Source organism: Rhinichthys klamathensis, unplaced genomic scaffold, assembly GCF_029890125.1.
Source record: "Rhinichthys klamathensis goyatoka isolate OS25496 unplaced genomic scaffold, OSU_Roscu_1.1 h1tg000446l_1, whole genome shotgun sequence".
Lineage (NCBI taxonomy): Eukaryota > Metazoa > Chordata > Actinopteri > Cypriniformes > Leuciscidae > Rhinichthys > Rhinichthys klamathensis.
The window spans coordinates 1,563,308-1,585,358 of NW_026606941.1; the positions used below are offsets into that span (position 1 = coordinate 1,563,308).

At 39.7% G+C, this 22,051-nt stretch overlaps 1 protein-coding gene across 1 annotated transcript; it reads left to right on the top strand.

The window, feature by feature from the left end:
- The first annotated feature begins 19,734 nt into the window (after positions 1-19,734).
- On the top strand, positions 19,735-21,258 carry LOC130071627 (apolipoprotein D-like). Its single transcript, XM_056236486.1, has 5 exons — positions 19,735-19,808; positions 19,905-20,039; positions 20,496-20,614; positions 20,814-20,902; positions 20,993-21,258. The coding sequence occupies exons 2-5, from the start codon at positions 19,920-19,922 to the stop codon at positions 21,232-21,234; spliced, it is 570 nt and encodes a 189-aa protein (XP_056092461.1). The 5' UTR covers positions 19,735-19,808; positions 19,905-19,919; the 3' UTR covers positions 21,235-21,258.
- The last annotated feature ends 793 nt before the right edge of the window (positions 21,259-22,051 follow it).

Genomic DNA, 22,051 nt, shown 5'->3' on the forward strand with positions numbered 1-22,051 from the left:
ACAAAGCTCTCATGAGACGGCCATTCAAAATGTTGACCATAAAACAAATTCTCGCGCAAATTCACCCGGGCGATTGTTTTTTTACTGTGGATCTGAAAGACGATTACTTTCACATTCAGATAGCCCCCCGTCACAGGCCATTCTTGAGATTCGCCTTCGAGGGTCAGGCTTATCAATACACAGTTCTGCCCTTCTGCCCGTCTTTAGCACCTCGCATGTTCACGAAGTGCATGGACGCGGCGCGACGATTGGCTGATTCTAGCTTAGTCGAGAACCGAACTGTTACACTGTTACCATTTGCAGTGTCTGGGTCTCAGAATCAATCTATCCAAGAGCAAACTGAATCCCAGCCAGAGTGTGATCTTTCTGGGCACAGTTATCGACTCAAATGACAACGAGAGCGCGCCTCACAACAGAGCGCGCACTCTCTATTCAACAGCTCGCAGCCTCTTTCAGGGCAGGTGAACGCTCACGCCTAAAAAAGTTTCAGAGACTTTTGGGGCTCATGGCAGCTGCATCATCAGTGCTCCGTTTGGGACTACTGCGCATGCGCCCGTTGCAACACTGGCTCAAGCACCGTATGCCAGCGCGCTTGTGGCGGTCAGGCAGCCTATTAGTCACGGTGAATCACGGTCTTCGGACACTGATTCCCTTGCTGGCTCAAGACTGGTATCTCAAGGGTGTGAGTTTGGGTGTGATTTCCACTTGGAAGGTGGTTTTCACAGACGCATTCCAACCAAGGTTGGGGAGCGTTACACGAGGGCAAGCCTGTCTCCGGCCTCTGGTCGAGCACGAAGCAGAGCTTACACATCAACTGCCTGGAAATGAAAGCAGTTTGTCTGGCCCTCAAAGCTTTTCTGCCAAACATCAGGGGACACCAGGTGTTAGTCCGGACAGACAATACATCTGTGGTGTCTTACATAAATCGCCAGGGCGGCGTTAGGTCGGGTAGCCTGTGCGCACTGGTGAGAGATCTCCTTATTTGGGCACAAACCAATCTGAGCTCCCTGAGAGCAGCACAAATCCCAGGCATCCTCAACACGGGTGTGGATATGCTGTCACGGGGCAACACTCCCCTAGACGAGTGGTCCCTGAAACCTCAGACGGCGCACCTGATATGGAAAGTGTTTGGCGAGGCCGAAGTCGACCTCTTTGCCTCGGAGAACAACATTTATTACACAGTGTTCTTCTCGAAAAGCAGGGATGCGTTGGCCCATCGTTGGCCCAACCGCCCCCTTTATGCATTTCCCCCGTCTCAGTGATACCCCAGGTTATCGAGTGGGTCAGGGAGAGCGGATGCCCAGTCCTCCTGGTGGTCCCCCTCTGGAAATCCAGACCGTGGTTTCCGGAGCTGGTTCAGATGGTGGACAAAGTCCCCTGGCCGATTCCGTTGAGGAAAGACCTCATCACGCAGGCGGAGGGGACGATATGGCTTCCACGACCCGATTTATGGGTTCTCCACGTGTGGCCCCTCAATGGGTACCCGAGGACCTTCCTGAGAAGGTCCTGAGCACGATCAATGAAGCCAGGGCCCCCTCTACCAGGCGCCTGTATGCTTCTAAATGGTCAGTGTTTTCTAGCTGGTGTCTGGACAAACTAGAGTGCTTTCTACTCCGTTTAGAGCACAGGTTATCACTTTATTGGCCCTTCCCCCTTCCTCAGAGGATGGGGAGGCTAATCTACTCTGTCCTGAGAATTTATCTGGAGTGTTCTGTGTTATCAGAACAGCTCTTCGTCTGCTTTGGTGGCCGGTCCAAGGGGTCGCCCGTCACAAAGCAGAGGATATCCAGATGGATAGTTGATGCTATTTCTCTGGCATACACCTCAGTGGGTCAGGTTTGCCCTATTGGTACTAGAGCCCATTCGACTAGAGGCATGGCCTCTTCTTGGGCTTGGTCTTCTGGGGTTCCCATTCACGATATCTGTGCGGTGGCCGGTTGGTCCTCGCCTTCTACATTTGTGAAATTCTATAATATGGAGGTTCCTTCCCTGCAGGCAAGGGTCCTTTCAGTGGGAATTCAGACCCGACAGGTGTCCAGTCTTACCCACATATTATGTCAATGTCATAAGCACACATTCATTCATTCATTATAAAACCCGCCTCTGGCCGGTTATCATTCCCTTTATTTTTAAGATCCGACTGTGTCTGGTCTTATGTTAGGGGTTTAAAAAAAATGAATGTTTGAACATTACATTATAGAAAGGTATATTATGAGGCCCGACCGTGTCTGGTCTTATTTTTATACACTGGTTTCTGGCTGGCTCTGTAAGCTCAGAGTTCTAGAGCTGCAGTTCAACCAGCTACTCGGTGCGGCGTTTTGCATGGTGTCCCCACTGCGTATAGCTACGCAATACGAAGTGGACGTTCTCGAAAGGGAAGGTACTCGGTTACTGACGTAACCTCGATTCTCTGAGAGTAAGGGAACGAGTATTGCGTAGCTGGCCGCACTGAGTAGCATGGCAATATGTCGAATACCACGCTTACATTGGCTACTGAAGGGTTGGTCAAAATCCCTTGCCTCTTCAAATACATATATAATCATATATCATTTTGAATGGTTATATACTTCCTTTATAAAAATCAATAATCAAATATATTCATTATCACATAATAATTTTTATATTCTTGTGCCTGTGAAATTATATTTTCTTAAATGCATGGATGCAAGTAACCAGTTTCTTTTAGGTGCCTCCCAATCTTACTTTGAGATTGCACGTAGTACACGCAGGACACGAAGGCCACGTAACCCACAAGGCCGTTTGTCTCTTTCTCTGGGATCAGTAGAAAGGTTAGAGGGTCCTAAAGGCAGCGTGGGCACATATGATTCTTCGCTGGACATATAGTCAAGCTATATTGAGCGTTACTATCAAACTTTAATTGTTGTATTAAAATGTATTCTTTCCAGTATATTTCCTTCCTTGGGAGTAAATGCCAGTGATCTGTTTTTCTCCCAAACGAGTGAATGTTTTAGCAGTATGTTTTGGTATACTTAACTGATAATAAGGAGCTCAGACTCTCTTCAGCCTTGATGGGAGCTGTTATTTGCTAGTGTCTGTTATTTGTGTGTGTGTGCGTATGACATTCTATGTAGGTTCTGGACGGTCGGACCAGACACCCCGGCGCCCTTCTCTAACCTGCGAGGCCACCACAGACCTAAATCCAATGAGTGGACGACAACTATCTTTACTAATGGCGATAGGCACCCCTATCTCCTCACATGTGTTAAATTGTTTAGGCTCTTAATGTTTCTTAGCCAATGAGAATCATTCAACCTGTAAGCAATGACGTAGCTTAGACCTTGGAAATGGTATAACTGCTGTGATCTTTGTAACTGTAAGCGGGGCGGCCTACGAACTCCTGTGTGAGTCTTGAAGCTGACTTCTGCTGATGAAAATGCAAACTATCTTCAGTAAAACTTTTCTTTAATTTTTTATAATTCTGACTCCGGGTCTTCATTCTTCATATCTGGTTCTGGGTCTTTGACTGTATACCCCTTACAGTTATGGTGGAGGATGCGCTGGCAATTATTCTCGGTGACACCCCTGGCAAATCAACAAACAAGGTAGTAAGCTTTTGTTAATTGTTAGGGCTGTCTGACTGGAAGAGATTTTGAAGGAGAGCGGGAGAGCTTCACTCCGATGAGGCGAGTGAAGCTTCACTCCGATGAGGCGAGTGAAGGAGTAAGTTAATTATACTGCTGACAGTATAAGAAGTCGCTGAGAGCGTCGTTAAGGGTAACGGCAGCAGACAGCGCACACGAAGCGTGCTCTGTGGGGGCCCCGCTGGGCATTACTGGTGTAGCACCACCCCAGCAGAGCACGTCCCTGGGCTAGAGGTCCAGTGGCACCGTAAACCTGCTCAATCTCTTCCATCTCAGATAGGGGATCCCCGAACTTAGTGAAGTGAATCAGGCAGTTAGGGATACTAACAATAATAGGGTTGTTTGCCAGGGATACATCAGGAACAATTCCGAGAGAAAAATTTAAAAAGTTGTGACCCAAATTGGCATGGACCAGTATATGTAACTGTGATTTTGGAGTATACTTTGCAGTTTCATCACGCAGAAGCCAAGCTGTGATGTTCAAAGATCGCCGCCTCCATTTCTGCAATAACTTCAGGTGAGTATGAACCATGATTAAGATATGGCAGAAAAATGTAATAACTTAATCAGTAACCTGAAGAGTCCTGAAACAAATAGTGAGACAGGAGAAGCAAACGCTGTAAGCAGCTGTGCTCTAAAGCCCTTACTTTAAATAAATTTGCAGAAATGATTAAGTAAATGGTAGTCAGGATTTTGATTCTGATTGGAAATTTAAACAACTTGACTGGCTACAACCAAACAAAGAAACTGAAAAATTAAAATGTTTAGCCTCGTATTGCTTACGATGATTACAAGAAGCAAGTGAAAGAAAATCTGGGTCAGGGATAATTTCCCTGGACAAGCGACTAAAGTTAAACAGACACTTTGTGAAAACAACTTAGAATATTTTGCAGCTTATGAAAATTAATGTTCTGCCAATAATAATGATGAAGATTATGATTGGGCTATTATGATTAAATCCGCCACTGGTGGACTGTAAAAGAATACAGAGAACTGCTTAATCAGTGGCTCTGTTTACATTCCTGAATGGGACACACACTGCTTCAAGGGCGTGCTTGTTGGAGCCGTTGAGGCTGACACATGAACCCTTTTGAAGAAAAGATCTATAATACTAATTTTTATAAGTGAATTGATGAATACAGGTTGATGTAAAATTAATGACTCCAACAAATGTGAGTTGCAAAATATATCAAAGTAACTAAAAGGATGATTGTGTTGTAATTCAACATTTTAAAAAGGTTTTAGATGATATAGAGAGACTAATCTCACAGATGATTTACAATAACTGCAAAAGTATCACAAGCAGAGAGTGCTTGCCTCGTCAAACTTAGTGTGAATCCTAATTGGAGATTGATAAACTCCAAGAGAAAACTTAAGTCAAATATTAAACTATGGTTGAGAACTTGACAATTAAAATTGAGATTGAGAAATATGAAACGTTATTGAGAACTAGAATAATTATTTTTATGTAAGAACAAATAAGCAGAAGCCGTACTGGATTAACAGTTGCTAAATGCTGATTAAACAAACAGCTTGAAAAGTTGACCATGAAAGAACTAGAAGCTGATGTTTTGCTTTCAAAAGATAAGTTTGTTATTGGCTGTAATGAAACAGTTTGCTTATCTGAATCTGATGTGTGCTGTGGCTGAAACTGCCAGTGCAACAGACTCAATCTGAGTGGAAATTTGTAATGCCTAAATTTCCTGATGTGTGGGCAAAAGACAAATATAAATAATATGTTTATTTGAAACCGTATGTAATTTCTGGCAAAGATGCCTTAAGCTGGGATAGAGTTAAAAGATGGTAGATAAAGTTAGACGTTCAGAGTGCAGTGTACCAGTCCCTCTCTCATTCAATGTCTCTCTCTCAGTCAATGTCAGCTAAAAGCTGTTACCTGAGTCGGTGTCATAAGTGATAATAAGCTATTTGTAGTGACATCTTTAGTTAATTTAGGACCAGTAACTTCTTTGTCTGATCTTAGTCCCCACCATGAAACGGGGGAGGGGCCGACGGAAATGTACACTGAATGTACGGTTGTGATCTAAATTCACTGAGTATAATCCAAGTAGCTAGGTTTCTGCTTTTAAGATGGTTAATGGATTTAAGTGATTAAATACTGTTGTTATTAATCTGTCTCCCTATGTGAACACTATTAGGCAATCCGAATGGCTCTGGTGACTCTTGAACGTGCCTTTCCTAAGCTCTAGAAAACAGCTGAGTTCTGTTGAAGCAAACAGCCTGTGATGGGAAAGAGCGGTCACCAGTGGGCACGAGTGGCTACTCAATGACGGGTAAGACCTTCTATTGGCCAGACAGGGGGCAACCCAAGCCAGAGTGGATCACGTAAAGTCACTGGGCATCTCAAGATGGAGGTGTTTATGTGAGAAAGGTATGAGAGTGGAACGGATGACTGTGAGGCCAGCAGCATCCTTTATCGTTAGGGCGGATGAGCTGTGAGGAATTACAGACAGTCTGACCCAGAAACGTGATGTTCCTCTAAAACCAATCACCAGAAACCGCATTCATTGTATGGCTTGTTTTTTTATTGTGACAAGCGTCTGCAAATATGCCAGGGGAAAACACCCTGATGGAGATTATAGATAAAGGGCTAACAGGAGTGGGCTTTCAAGAGCCAGCTGAGGCCATGAAGTGATTCCCATTAGTTGTTGTGGAGACAGTAGCAAAACTTTTTATGTACTGGTTTGCCTTATGGGCAAGGAAAATCATAGTGTTGATTTTGAACTAATAGGTCTATGACATAGTTTTAACTCCTGAAGGTCGTTAGACATGGTGGTGGCTAAAGAGGAAGACAGCTTTTGATTTAAGAAAAGTCTGGATAACAAAGGTGAATGGTCAAAGATTATTGTAACGAATTTAATATTACATTTTATATAAGTTACAGTCTTAGAAATTTATTTATAGTGAGAGAGACTGCTTGAGCGGAGGAAGGGATGGTAACTGTGTCTGTCTTTCCATTATTGGCCTGCTAGAGCAAGCTGAAGCAAAATAATGATAATGAAACAAAACAACCCAGCTGACCTTGTTAAATTCTAATGAATAATGAACAAGACATGCTTTGAAACTGGTTGGGAGACCATGTAAAATTAGGTAGAAGCTACCGGAAAATGGGAAGTTTAAAATCTTATTTAAAATTTAAATCTTTTAGCAATAATATAAAGAAAAATGAACATTGAAAATGAACAGTTAACATATGTGTGTCTAGTATGAGTGCGTATGATGGTGACAGCACTTTATGTCTTGTATGTATTAGTTTGGGGTACTATTATTTCCTGATTTTGAGGATATTGTGTCATTAACCTCTGGAATTAGTGTTTTATCATTACAGATGGGTTAAGTGAAATGACCAACTTTAGAAAAGTTGATAATTCTAAGTCAATCTGATGAAAAGACAATGCAGAACATGGGACGAGCTTTAATTGGAGTGGTTTTCCAGCTCTGTCTGCTATTGGTAATTATGAATGCTTTTGTCATTTATGATATTGAACTGAATTACTCTCTGGATTAGTATTTTATATAAATTGGAATTGTAAAGAAGATTGCCGTCCATTCTGGGGTAAAACTCTTGTCTAAATTCAACTGAGGGTCTAAATTTAAATAGACAACTAGGTGGGATCATAAGGATAAACGTAGGGAAAAAAAATATATATATATAGACTTGACGGCAGAGAGACAAAGTGACACATTGGCTAAGTCACTATCCAAATTATCCAGAGTGAGCTCCCTCATTTTTATTGAAAGGCCGGAGGGCGAACAAAGAAGGAGTGAATATAACTTCTAAAAAGAAAAGGTTTTATTTCTCAATCCCTTGAATGTATGTATGACATTAGATGTCTAAGAAAACTACAATTTAATAAAGGTAAAAAGAGAAAGCAGCTATATGGCTGTGGGCTGGGATCTGAGTAACATAATATTTTGGTTTCTGTAAAACTGTAAAGATAAGTGGAACTGAGACAAATACTGTGAGAAGTAGTTATAATGAAAAATAAAGTTGAAGTTAATGATAAGAAAACAAGAGTATTGAAGAATTAATAAAATACCATGATTCCCCTAACGAGGGAACTTTAAGTGTCACTAGGCTGACAGTGGTGAGAGACTCGGATGCAGAAGGAACTGGCATGTAGGGCAAGATGGAAGAAATATAGTAGAAGAAAATGTATGTTATGAAAATACAATTTCTGATAGGATTTATGGAAGTCAAATTAAGTTTAAATGGTATGAAAAAGGTTAGGGTTAGACATTGTATGATTGACAGGGATTCAAGTGATATAAGGATAAGGAATGAACAAAAGCTTTATTAAGCAGAATGGGGAACGATCCTATATTTTAGTGGTAAAATAATGACTGAAATGATGATGTGAATTTGTTTTATTTTATTTCTATTTTTTGAAACAAACAAAAAAGGGTATAAGATGTTATACAATTAAAATGGTACATGCTATGTGACTGTAAACTGAAGGATGATTTCAGTAAAGACTTAAAGTGCTTACATCGATTATTATGGGTCTTAATTATTAATATTTTATTGTTTGTTGTTTATTTTTAGTTAGACAACCATTGTGTTTTAAACCTAAAGGGTCTATAAAAGGGGTAGTGAAAATAATGGATTAACCATCCAACTTTGTTTATAATAAAAGGATTTGGAAATCATAATATTTTTTTTTTTTTTTTTTAAACTAGTGCATATATTCTGGTATTCATGATTATAGACAATGTCTTTATTTAGGATCTGAGTAGTGACTGTGGATCTAGCCCATGCTAGTAGGAATACAGCAATAGTGCTTGCTTATTTAGCCTGGCTTCCAAAGAAAAAATATGTACTTGTTTCGTAATCAGTTATGTGTTTTATAAAATTTTAACCTGACTGATAAACTGAGGAAGAATGACATTGATGTCCTGTTGTGAGTGGAAGGTGGGAGAGCCTCTTAATGGGGACTGGAATTTTTAGTATCCAGCATGTCCGTGAGGAGGTGAAGAGACAAGTGTGACCCGTCAGGGGAGCATGCGTCACCACTCCTCCCTTCCGTAGTGACCTCACTGGTTAGACCAGACGTGGCGGTATTGGACCCCACATTGGTCTAAAACGGGGGACTGAAGGGTTGGTCAAAATCCCTTGCCTCTTCAAATACATATATAATCATATATCATTTTGAATGGTTATATACTTCCTTTATAAAAATCAATAATCAAATATATTCATTATCACATAATAATTTTTATATTCTTGTGCCTGTGAAATTATATTTTCTTAAATGCATGGATGCAAGTAACCAGTTTCTTTTAGGTGCCTCCCAATCTTACTTTGAGATTGCACGTAGTACACGCAGGACACGAAGGCCACGTAACCCACAAGGCCGTTTGTCTCTTTCTCTGGGATCAGTAGAAAGGTTAGAGGGTCCTAAAGGCAGCGTGGGCACATATGATTCTTCGCTGGACATATAGTCAAGCTATATTGAGCGTTACTATCAAACTTTAATTGTTGTATTAAAATGTATTCTTTCCAGTATATTTCCTTCCTTGGGAGTAAATGCCAGTGATCTGTTTTTCTCCCAAACGAGTGAATGTTTTAGCAGTATGTTTTGGTATACTTAACTGATAATAAGGAGCTCAGACTCTCTTCAGCCTTGATGGGAGCTGTTATTTGCTAGTGTCTGTTATTTGTGTGTGTGTGCGTATGACATTCTATGTAGGTTCTGGACGGTCGGACCAGACACCCCGGCGCCCTTCTCTAACCTGCGAGGCCACCACAGACCTAAATCCAATGAGTGGACGACAACTATCTTTACTAATGGCGATAGGCACCCCTATCTCCTCACATGTGTTAAATTGTTTAGGCTCTTAATGTTTCTTAGCCAATGAGAATCATTCAACCTGTAAGCAATGACGTAGCTTAGACCTTGGAAATGGTATAACTGCTGTGATCTTTGTAACTGTAAGCGGGGCGGCCTACGAACTCCTGTGTGAGTCTTGAAGCTGACTTCTGCTGATGAAAATGCAAACTATCTTCAGTAAAACTTTTCTTTAATTTTTTATAATTCTGACTCCGGGTCTTCATTCTTCATATCTGGTTCTGGGTCTTTGACTGTATACCCCTTACACTACTATTCCCCACCAATTCACAAGCACAAGAGAAAAAGTATTTTGTACTTACATTTAATACCCCTGGAACTCAATGGAAGTTGATTGAAGATGGCATAGTTGGTAGTGTTGTTATAACCAGTCAACTGAACCAACAATCTTTTAACAAACCCGACAAAACCTTGTCAAACTGTCAAAATCCATCAACATTCCGTGCATGAGCTACTTTCTGACATTCTAACTGAAAGTGGGTGAATATAAAAATACATGATAGAAACATTTTGTTAAACCACTTACAAGTGTTATGTTGACAACACTATTGAAACAATTACTTTTTATTACAATCTTAAATGAATAAATAAGCCATTTGGTCCTGGACTAATAGGGTATTCTATTTGTCCATTCTATTGGCTCTATTCTATTTTGAAGAATTGTGCTGGCTGCACAATTCTAATTTAAGGCTCTCACAAATACATAGTATGGGTATATTATACATTTTCTGACTCATCGGAGTGCCTTGAGTATTGAAGTTGTTGAGTTTTGTGTCCCTGGTGTTCTTTCATGCCACAGGGATAAAAGAAAGCATACAGTTTAGGCGGAAAGTGTGAAAAAATGTGTGTTATTTCTGGTTTAAAGAAGTCATGTGACCTCTGTGTTTGTCAGACAGATTCATTACTGGGCTTAAATGAAAGCCTAAAAGGTCCCCTTTCCAACGATACCAAGCATGATATTATAGAATATTGACAATATCCCTAGCATGAGCCTAAACCAGATTTCAAAAACGGAATTTATTTTAGGGGGTTAGTAACTTCATGAGCTGAAAAAAGTGATTTCGCTACCACCCCTGCACTGCTATCGTGATTTTTCTAATAGTAGGGGTGTATACCTTGCCAAAAAAGAATGAGAGCATTTGTCCCCCCGATGATACCGATCAACCCCCCTGGCTCATGGACTAGTATAAGCATTAGCCTCGATAGTAGTCATGTGTCTCCTTCATTGCGTATTTTTATGTTTTGAATATATCCCTCCACTGCACACTGTAACCCCTTTTGGATGGTGGAGGATATCGCTGAGGTATTGCTCCAAAAAAGGTCACTGACACGCACGGGTATACCTCTTCCCATCATGGCAATCTGTCGCGCTGGTCATGTTTGACTATTTGTTTGACGGGCGTAGCAACAATAACTAGGGGGCGTGGCTTTTGCGAACGGTCAATTCTTCCATCTATTTATTATCCCGACATAGTTCCCACAGGCCAATTAATGTCACGTGACCTCCCCGGAGACACCATCTTTGAGGGCATAAGCTGCTCTGTTTACAAAGTTTTACAAGCAAATTTTGAATATTTCTTTCGGTTTATAATGTTACAAAAATCATGAAGAGACAAAGTGGCAGAGATTATAAAGAGACTCTATTAACACAAGACAGAGAGAGGTACAATGCGAAAATTTCAGTCATAAATGGTGTGGAGGAAGCACCGAGCACTGATTATGCAGCTTTGCCTCATACAGTATTATCATGTGTAACGTTACCATTATCTGGTATTTTATACACATGTGAGCAATTCCGAGCCTGGAAATCACTGGAGGCGTACAATCAGTTTGTCGAGGGTTGGGTTGGTGACGTTTGCTCAAGTGCAATCAATGGAAAAGTAGTCATCATAGCGAATGTATGTAGCGTGATGCTAGACTATCTGTCTATTAAAAAGCAATAGCCTTCATAACAGCCCTTATAACAGTCATCAGTGCTTTCTGTAATATGTATGTACTTATGTGTACACTTAAGAATAGGGTTGGAACGGTACATGTATTCGTATCGAACCGAAACTGTACGGGCGTCACGGTTCAGTGCATGAATATACACGGTATAAAAACAAATAAAACTCGCGTGCAAATTAATTAATGTAAGTTAATGCGGAACTACTTTATACGCGGGTTCTTTGGGGACATAATCTGAGATTGCAATGCTTGAGTGTGTGTGTGTGTGTGTGTGTGTGTGTGTGTGTGTGTGTGTGTGTGTGTGTGTGTGTGTGTGTGTGTGTGTGTGTGTGTGTGTGTGTGTGTGTGTGTGTGTGTGTGAGAGAGAGAGAGAGAGTCGCGCGCGCGATCGAACAGTGGAAACTGTTGTTTTTAATACCTCGTCATTATGTTAATACAGGACATCATTCAAACTGCAAAGTGTTAACTTGTTTATTATCCTCGCACCCATAACCTCCGTCGTTGTTCTGACAAAAGCTTAGTCTTCTCACATTCTGAATGAAGTCTAAAGACGGGTATACTGTAAAATCCAAATTTAACTGAACATCCGGCAGGAGATGACCATTTTCACTTTTTATCACGAAATTAACTCGTTTCAGCTTCTTCTTCTAATATTCTGCCCGAAACATGCCCACAGAAATGGCGCCGGGTCGGCAAATGCCCGTATGTTGTGACGTCATGTGGGAACTATGTATAGGATACGTTCAGATTGGATTGTCAGTCCAAAAAAAGCACATGAAATCCGTTTCAAGTTACATCCATATGTGGTTTGAAATCCTATTCAAATCACAAATCAGGACATCAGCCTCAGTCTGAACGATCGGATTTCGCGTGGTATGTCTTAAAATGCAAACGTCATTTATAGGAAACATGCTGAAAGTCACTGCCGAAACAATGCTGTGTTGTTGCAAAGTGCCGGACGAGCAGAAAAGTATTATTTCTGAAACCGGCGCAGACGAGCGTGGGAAAAAAAGCAGCAACGTTACATACCAGCCTCCTACAGTTCTGCCGTAGTAGTCCAGCGCGGCGGCTACACATTTCCATGTTGTAACATTTAAAAAAGACAACATCTAACATTATATTGCAAATGCAACCCCTCCATCAACGCAAAGTCATTGCCATATTACCAAATAACATGCATGGACACACACGTCGGATCTGAACAGTTGCGATACACAGTGTGGACATCATTTTAGATCAGATTCCAATTTGATACAAAGATAATCGGATTTGGACTGACAGTGTGAATGTAGCCATAGTTAACTACGTCGACATTTTAGCCATAGTCAACGCTTCATTTATACGTGTCTGATGCTGTACCTCTCTCAACCACAAACGCCTTCTTTCATCAGTTTTTTGCACTCTTCTCTTTAACTTTTGACAGTCTATAGACCAATTTTCAGCCTACGTCACGGCGCTAGCTGGTGGCAGAACAAAGGGAAAACTGGAGGCGGCAAATACAAACCAGCACAGATTCGGCTACAAAATAAGGATCTTAAATTATTCTTCTTATTATTAAATGTCATCTTGTTGTGTTGTTGGGTGCAAGAATCAATGAAAAATTAATATGCTTTATCTGCAATTTTTTATTTCTAGAAATATTCGCCTCATTAAAATTGCACCGTAATGTCCCTCTTTACATTGTCGTCTTCTCGGCGCTGGCTAGGCAGAACTGCAGATCGTACCACACAAGTCTTGTACATGACCATTCAGCACATAGTTATAGGCATCTAAAGATTTACATGCCCTCCGTTTCTCTATCAGGTAGGTGTAGAAGTCAGGCCACTCAACCGGAGGTAACGTTAACGTTAATCCTGTCAGATCCTCAATGAGTGTACGGGTCGGCCAATCTGGTTCCGTCCGATTAAAATTAACTTTTGCAAATAACAATCGTGGTCCTGGACAGTGAGTGACCTTGCACATTAAGATAAAATCGGATTTTCTCCAGTCATTGTTAAAAACAAGCTAACAAAACTTGCAGACTTTACGTTAGTGAAGCGGCCAGAGGGATCGTTCTGCCACCACTTAAGCTCCGCCCACATAAAAACGTCACCATGTTTACCAACTGAAAATTGGTCTATAGCACTCGACATGTTTTTTCCCGATGTAACCGATTGGTACAGGCCAAAACTCGACCATTTTTCAGCAGCAATAATCAGCCAAATTTGCGAGTCCATTCAGTTCAGTGGCATTATTTACGTTCTTTGCCTCCAAAATGGCCGACTTCCGGATTGATGACGCGTCGTGAAACCCCTCTATTACTTTCTTTCTTTCAAAAAAAAAATCTTACTGACCCCAAACTTGTATAACGTTAGCCTAGCCTACTAGCCTAACTGTAGTGTATAATCCCAGCAAACACATACGTTGACACAACGTACCCAACCTTCTAACAACGTTTTAACAACATGGCCAAAAGGTTGCTATAACTACATTGTGTGGTGAAGTTGTTACAGCGTTGTCACAATGTTGACATTGAACCACCGTTCAGGGCCATTGCATAAGGTTGTGCCCCTGTCTATGGTTGTCCCTATAGGGTGTCTGGACAACCACTTGACGACATAATGTAGGCTACTCGTCACTGCCCTGAAGCGCGAATCAGCCTTTTAAATTTCAACCGCCCGTTGGGCCGTCTCATTCTTCATCAAGCAAGGATACGTGAATATTGCCTTTAATTTACCTCAGCTAAATAAGATACGTAATTATTCAAACACAACCTACAACTTCCTTGTCTAATGTGACATTTATTTGTTCTGTCTAACACTGAAGGTACAGAATAACGTTAACGGCTGATAATTCATGGAGTTTGCTATCTTGTGTGAACAGTAATTTAGCCTACTATGTAATGGCGCTTTTCCACTGCATGGTACGGTTCGGTTCGGTACGGCACGCTTTGGCACTTTTCTGGCGCTTTTCCACTGCATGGAACGGTACGGTTCGGTTCGGTACGGCACGCTTTGGCGCTTTTCCACTGCATGGGACAGTACGGCTCGGTTCGGTACGGCTCACTTATGGCGCATTTCCACTGCATGGTACTAAAACTGGATCACTAAAAAAACACTACTATCTGCAGTGGAAAAGCAAACCGAGCTAAAGCGAGCCGCGCCGTGCCGAGCCGAGTCGTACCAAGCAGTGGAAAAGCGAAGCGAGCCGAACCGTGCCGCGCCAAGCCGAACCGTACTGAGCCGTACCGAGCCGTACCAGCAGTGGAAAAGCGCCATTCCACTGCATGGTACAGTACGGGTCGGTTCGGTTCGGCTCACTTATGGCGCATTTCCACTGCATGGTACGGTACGCTACGGCTCGCTTCGGCTCGCTTTAAATGGTACCTGGTCTGTTGAGGTTCCAAGCGTACCGTACCGGTACTAAAATGTGATGTCAAAACACTGCAGATCACTGATTGGTCAGACAGACAGAATCGTCACTACCAGCGTCATTGTATTTGCGACACGAGACACTAACCCGCTAGATTTAAATAGCCAGCAGTAGACAACAGCCAACGCTGTAGCACCTTTTTTTAAAGTATTTGCTTGAAAACTTCAAAAAAAGAAATGGCTGAATCGTGGTCAGTGGACGAGGTGCATACGTTCCTCTCGTTGGTTGCCGAGGAGTTGCGCAACTATAACGATCAGTCCCACCCACTGAAGCGGTACTACTGCAGTGGAAAAGCAACCGAGCTAAAGCGAACCGAGCCGTGTCGTACCGAGTCGAGTCGTACCACGCAGTGGAAAAGCGAAGCGAGCCGAACCGTTCCGCGCCGAGTCGAACCGTACCGAGCCGAACCGTACCGAGCCGAACCGAGCCGTACCATGCAGTGGAAAAGCGCCATAATATGCTACGTTAGCTAGGCTATATTTATTTTAGTATTCATCCTTTAATCCTTACTGTTAGGAAAAGTGTTGAACATCTTCTGGTCAGGTATGACAACTACTTTAACTTTATGCCAAAGTTATAAGCCATAATGAAGCCAAAATTACTTTAATGATGATGAGTCATTAAATTTCAGTGGCCTAACTTACTCCTTGAACAGACAGCGACTTAAGCGCGTACTTGTTGCACGTTAATGTTTTTTTTTTTTTTTGGAAATGCACAGAGGAAAAACAAATGTTTGTAACCACTCGTACACCTGTTTAGTTTTTCCTTTTGATTTGTCTGCTATTTAGTGCCATTCGTTTCTTTGCTCCTCTGGATTTGTTGATGTCTAGACTGATTTCGGTTACCGACCTTTATCGCCCGGCTGTACAGAACCCGGTTTTGTTCATTAAATGTTCTTTGCTTTTTATGTTTTGTTTATTATACTTAAAAGAAATTTGTTTATTTATTTATTTTTTCAGAAATAACTTTTTGAAGTGCAATTTGATTACCATATGCAGTTATAATATAGTTGAAGTATATAATAACGTAACCTTCTGTCATTTTTCTCTTCAAAGTGTACACTTGCAGGTGTTGATTATAATTAATTTACTGTTAGGCCCATTAAATAATAATAAGGATAACAATATTTTAAAAGTAGGATATAATTGTCTAACATCTGACTAATTAAAAAATTAACTTCAAAACATAACATGCTAATGGGTGATATATCTATATCTAGAATATATATAAAAAATTTGTGAGAACGTCATCTCTCAGTTGCTGAATGTCGCGCAACAACGTTGCTGCTACAGCCCTGTCGCGTCTTACAATTCTATGCAGTTACAATGTTGCGAGCACGTAGACAGCGCCGTTGCCATAGTAGAAATGCAACGTGCCACAGACGTTGCCACAAAGTAAATGTTTGCTGGGATGTTACAAAAGCTTTGTATTTCAGATAAATACTATTATTTTGAATGATGGTTTGTGTGTAATGTGACACTTTTTTTTACAACATAAAAATTATTTTGAATTAAATTGTAGCCTACATAAATAAGTTAAGCAAAAAAAAAGTGTTTTTGTCCGAGAACCTTTTATACACATCGGCTACTTAACTGCAGACACTGAAATGGCACTCTCTGTGGTACATTACAAATTTTTTTGAGTGTCCCTTATTTTCTTATGAAGACGATTGTCCCGTATATTCCTTTTCTGAAGTTGCAACCCTACATCCAGATAGCAATCACTAGTGGTCTAAATGTAGCTTTTTATAGGCCTATGAAGGCATAGGAACATAAAATGTTCGTCCAATCATTAAATTCGGTCCAAATGCAATGATACGTGCTAACAGCCTGTCAATTAGGCTATGTATTTTCATACCTTAGCGCACCCTGCTCGCGCAGACATCACACATGCTATGCAGAGTAAGATCAGGCACCGCAACTGAAACAGGAGCAACAGTTCTTCCTGGACCAAAACAACGAGCTTATGCTGCTTTCACACCATAACTACTCTAATTTGGAAGAGATGGAAACCTGAGACGTTATCAGAGCGTTCGTAAATCGAATATATGCATTTTAATGGCAACACTATCAACGGCGAAACAAATATGCAACAGTCACAGTCAGGTGGTACCGGTCAGTGCTCTTTACTTTCATTATTATTGTAATATTATGTAGACATGGGGTAATTTAACGCCATGTCTTCAGTTTTGTTTTGTCCCTGCTGTATGGGTTCATCTGTTTTTGGAGGAGGAGTTGCTTGGAGAGCACTCTGAAGAGCTCTGAAGGGAGGGTGAGCTAGCTCGATATTGCTAGCCGCTCCGAGAAATGCCGTACCTTTAATATATGCACACAATCACTTTTACTCGTTCATATGCCTATGTCGAAAACGGCTCCATTAATGTTTCTTGTCTCCTCACATTCAGTTATGAATTAACCTACCACAGTTTATTCCTAACATGAAGTAAGTGGTTTCATTGATGAATATCTAAACTAAACGTACACTGTCGCTTTGTCTAAACAGTCTTTTTTATAAACATTCCATTTGTGTTTTTGAAGTTCACCTAAGTTCAGCGCATAACTGTCTAGGGAAAGTAACAGTAAGTTGTGATGATCTGTGACAGTGATCCTGTGCATCCAAATTAAGAAGCAGACTGAATTAATGTAATTCTGATGCTGACAGATAGAGGGCGCTATATATTTTATGAGGATGCTCATTGCTCATCTGTCAAACGCTTCGCTGCCAAAAACAAGTGGTGACACTTCATCATAGCTTTTATTTGTATTTCTGAATCAATTCTCAATCAACCAATTAACTATTTTTGTGGGACATGAGCATTGATTAAACTGAGGAACTTTCTATTGTCCCTCTTCTCAAGGTCCTGTATGTGTAGTACTCCCTTTAGTGATAAATGAGAGTAAGAGAGACAAAACTGTGTTTTATTCCAGTGGTCCTCTCTGTGTTGTTTGAGGATGCGCCACAGTCGGCATGGCAACACTCAACTCCCAACTGTCACTCAGAATTTAGAAAATGCAACTGGACTGTTCAGTGCAAACTCATATAATTAAAGTAATTTAAATAAAACATATATATACTGTAAATAAATTGAAATAGACATATATAAATACAAAATAAAATATATACAAATACTTCAATATTTCGAGACCCAAATATTCTGGGTGGTCACACTAAAAATATGTAGTACTCCCTTTAGTGATAAATGAGAGTAAGAGAGACAAAACTGTGTTTTATTCCAGTGGTCCTCTCTGTGTTGTTTTATTTAATCATAGTTTTCAATACCATGAACTCTCAATAAATAAGTAAACAAATATACACACTATCAAACAACAACTATAATAATAATACAATAGTTCAGACTCTCTCACAGTTGTTTCACACAGATGATACACTAACAGACTTTTCTATTATAACTATACCAAAATCATTCATGAAACAAACACCCAATTGAACTAATATAGTAGACGCATCTGAATAACTGTTGTTTTCTTAAATTTGATCATTTTTACTAACCTTTAGTGATAAATGAGAGTAAGAGAGACAAAACTGTGTTTTATTCCAGTGGTCCTCTCTGTGTTGTTTGAGGATGCGCCACAGTCGTCATGGCAACACTCAACTCCCAACTGTCACTCAGAATTTAGAAAATGCAACTGGACTGTTCAGTGCAAACTCATATAATTAAAGTAATTTAAATAAAACATATATATACTGTAAATAAATTGAAAGAGACATATATAAATACAAAATAAAATATATACAAATACTTCAATATTTCGAGACCCAAATATTCTGGGTGGTCACATATGTTTCTATTGTTATAAGCTACTCATTGGGCCCATTAGGAGTGAGGGAAGGGGGGAGTACAGGAGTACACCTCATGAACGAGAAAACTGCCACGTGTATTTCCCCCCAAAATGTATGCATTAGACGTGTCTTTACATAAGGACCGTATCCTCACGTGTTGTGTGTTTTGCATGTTGCAGGTGTTTGTGATAACTCAAACAACACTAGTGTGATAAGAACATATGATGTGTGACACAAGTTTCGTAACTAAAGGATGAATGGAAAAACATTGAATAACTTAATATTATGTGATAAACTCTCAAACTTTTGAGTTTTATTAATATATTGGCCAATTTATTTTTTTATTTAAATATATCATGGTTAACCAACTAAACCGTCATTTTCAAAGTTTCGAACCTTTATTGAAGACTAAAAAGTCCAAATGTTTAAACTTTAAGGCGGTTGTAATTTAATTCTAGAAAAGGAAAAACAGTATTATTCACCCTGAAGGTTGCAAGATGCAATGTGACAAAACATAAAATCCAAATTCATGGAGTAATGAGAATAAAGTTATCAGACTTGAAAGCAAAGTGCTTTATCATAAACCAATAACATAATTGTAAAACTATAACGCTTGATGGATTCAGGCAGTTTCTTCAGGAAAACGTAAATCACAGATGTGCACAATGATTCAGAGATGGTGCTGAATTACATTTTAAATGATAAATTGCTACCCTTTTATATTTTGATTGTCTTTAGCTTAAAGTGCATTTATTCAGGCTAAAATGTTGCTTACGTGACAGATATGGGACTAAGCCTAGATTATCACATTCACACAAATTAAATTTTTTTTTTTCTTATATAAAATGTACAATCATGTAAAATAAGCAAAATAATTGGTCATTAAAGTACTGAAGGCACATGGAAACCTTTTGAGTTTTATTTTAAAGCTTTAGTTTCAAAGATGTGGAAAGCTATACCCGTGACTCGTTGATCACCTTCTTCTGTGATGTTCAACTCAAGGTGTGTTTACTTAACCTTCAACATCTGTTTGAGCAGATGCCCAGGTTCCCCAAACCTGTTCTAATGAGGTTTTTTAAGTTGAAGGGGGTGGAGTTAGTGATATAACCAAAAGATGTAACGGTCTATATATACTAAAATTTGTCACTGTTCTTTACCTTCCACTCTTGAGTCCAAACAGGTAAGGTGATTGCTTTGAGTCTGCAACTATCCAACCTTTAATTCACATTTTCTTGTTATACTTATTAAGTATGTATTTTTTTTTTTTTTTTTTCAGGTTCAAACTGAAAGAATGCAGGCTCTTCAGGTTCTGTCTCTGACTTTGCTGTCCGTGCTGGCGGTCAGCGCTCAGTCCATCAGCTCTGGAAAATGTCCAGAACCTCCTGTTCAGCAAAACTTTGATCCTACTAGGGTAAAATTTTGCTTTCCACCTATTTAAAAACTTAAGGTCAGCTGCTGGCTTTTAACTTGGTTGTACAAGTCATTTCAACTTAAATTACATTGAACAGACTTTTTTAAAAAATCGAGTTGAATCTCATATAACTTACAAAAAATATTATTTTGATGAGTTAAAGTGATGTAAAAACATAAGTTACCATGACTCATTAATCATATCTTCTTTTTTTTTCTTTTTACTTTGTAAATGTTTCTTAATCTTTATATTTACTTTTTTAGTATCAGGAACATCATTGTGAACCACTTTGTCATCATAAAATAAATCCCATATTGATAACAAAAAAAATTTAGCAGAAATAGTAGAATATTAGTATTTGTTAATATGAAACTTCATTTTCAGCTACAAAATTACCTGTATTATCACAGGACAAAATCCTGTTGCATAACTTCTTATCATTTTGTTCTTTTATAGTACATGGGCAGATGGCATGAGATCATGAAGATTCCAGCCCCGTTCCAGTTGGGCGAGTGTTGCCAGGCCACTTACACTCTGAGTGACGGCATTGTCCTGGTTCGAAATGATGAGCTACTGTAAGTATTGATGAGAAAATAGTACAATATATAAAATATCATACATTTGTTAATATTCTGAATATAATACGCATATTTACAAATAAAATAATAAATAAAATGGATTCTGATATTCAGAATATTCAAAAGAGTTTTGCACTTTTTTCTGAAATGCATGGCTTAAATGAACCTAATATATTTTCTCTGAACATCCTCACAGTGCTAATGGCACTATCAGCTTCATTGAGGGAACTGCCAAGATTGTAGATGCATCAGAGCCGGCCAAACTTGAAGTCAGCTTCTTTGAAGGTAAGTCTAAACAAATCATTCTTTTCAGCTGGTTTATTTGATTTTATTTACGAATCTTTGATTTGAGTTATCCATGATGTTCTCTTTCAGATGCTCCTGATGCCCCCTACTGGGTGCTGGCTACTGATTATGATGAATACACCCTGGTTTACTCGTGCTCTGATTTCGCCGGTCTCTTTCACGCTGAGTTTTCCTGGATCATGAGCAGGACACGCACACTTCCCAAGGAGACCGTCTCTGAGCTGTTAGACATCCTCAAATCCCAAGGCATCAATACTGATGTTTTTACTGAGACCGACCAGAGACCGGGACTGTGCAGCGGGATGCCTTAATACTTGAATAATAAGCTACTGAGATGTGTTGTGATCTAAATTTTTTTTTTTTTAAAGACCTTACATTATTATTGTTTTTTCCGTAATATTCCCACAACATATTCTTAATCAGTGGTCTGTGGCATGAGAATGTGAATAAATATTTTCTGATTCATAGGTCGCGATGTAAACTAAAGCTTTTAGTTTAATCCTATTTATCCATTGCTGATGTCACTTTTCTTTCTTCAAACAGTTGAATGTTGTCTAATATATATTGTGTGATAAATCAAAGACTTTGGATAAGACTTTGAATAAAGGACAAAATATCAAAATGCTGCCTTTTGTCATTTGTTTTGTTATAAGATATTCTTGGCATTTGCTTTGCATAAGCTCCTGTTAGTAGTAAAACATTTGCTTTTTGACCAAAACTATAAGGTAATAACTTGCTATGCCTTTCAGCTGACATTATAAAGTTAACCAATATTTAACTAGCTATTGAAGAATTAATGTAGGCTATACTCTTGCAAGAAATGCATCCTTTCTAAAATTTTGCCAATAGATAACTAAGTATTTTAATGATGACATCCAGATGACATTAATACAATTTGAAAAAGAAGAAGAGTTCAGGAGCAGAGGAGCTTTTAAAAGGCTGATCCGCTGTCCTGACAGGCGCACTGTGAATGGACGAGAGCTATGGGTGCAATCTATTGCAAAAATGGTTGAGGACAGCGGTGATTCCATGCTTGATGAAATCTCGTCCCAGTCGACTGCTGTTATCTGGGATGAGGACCTCGACTGGAGCACATGGGATGATGGCTGGAAGGAGACAATCAACTGT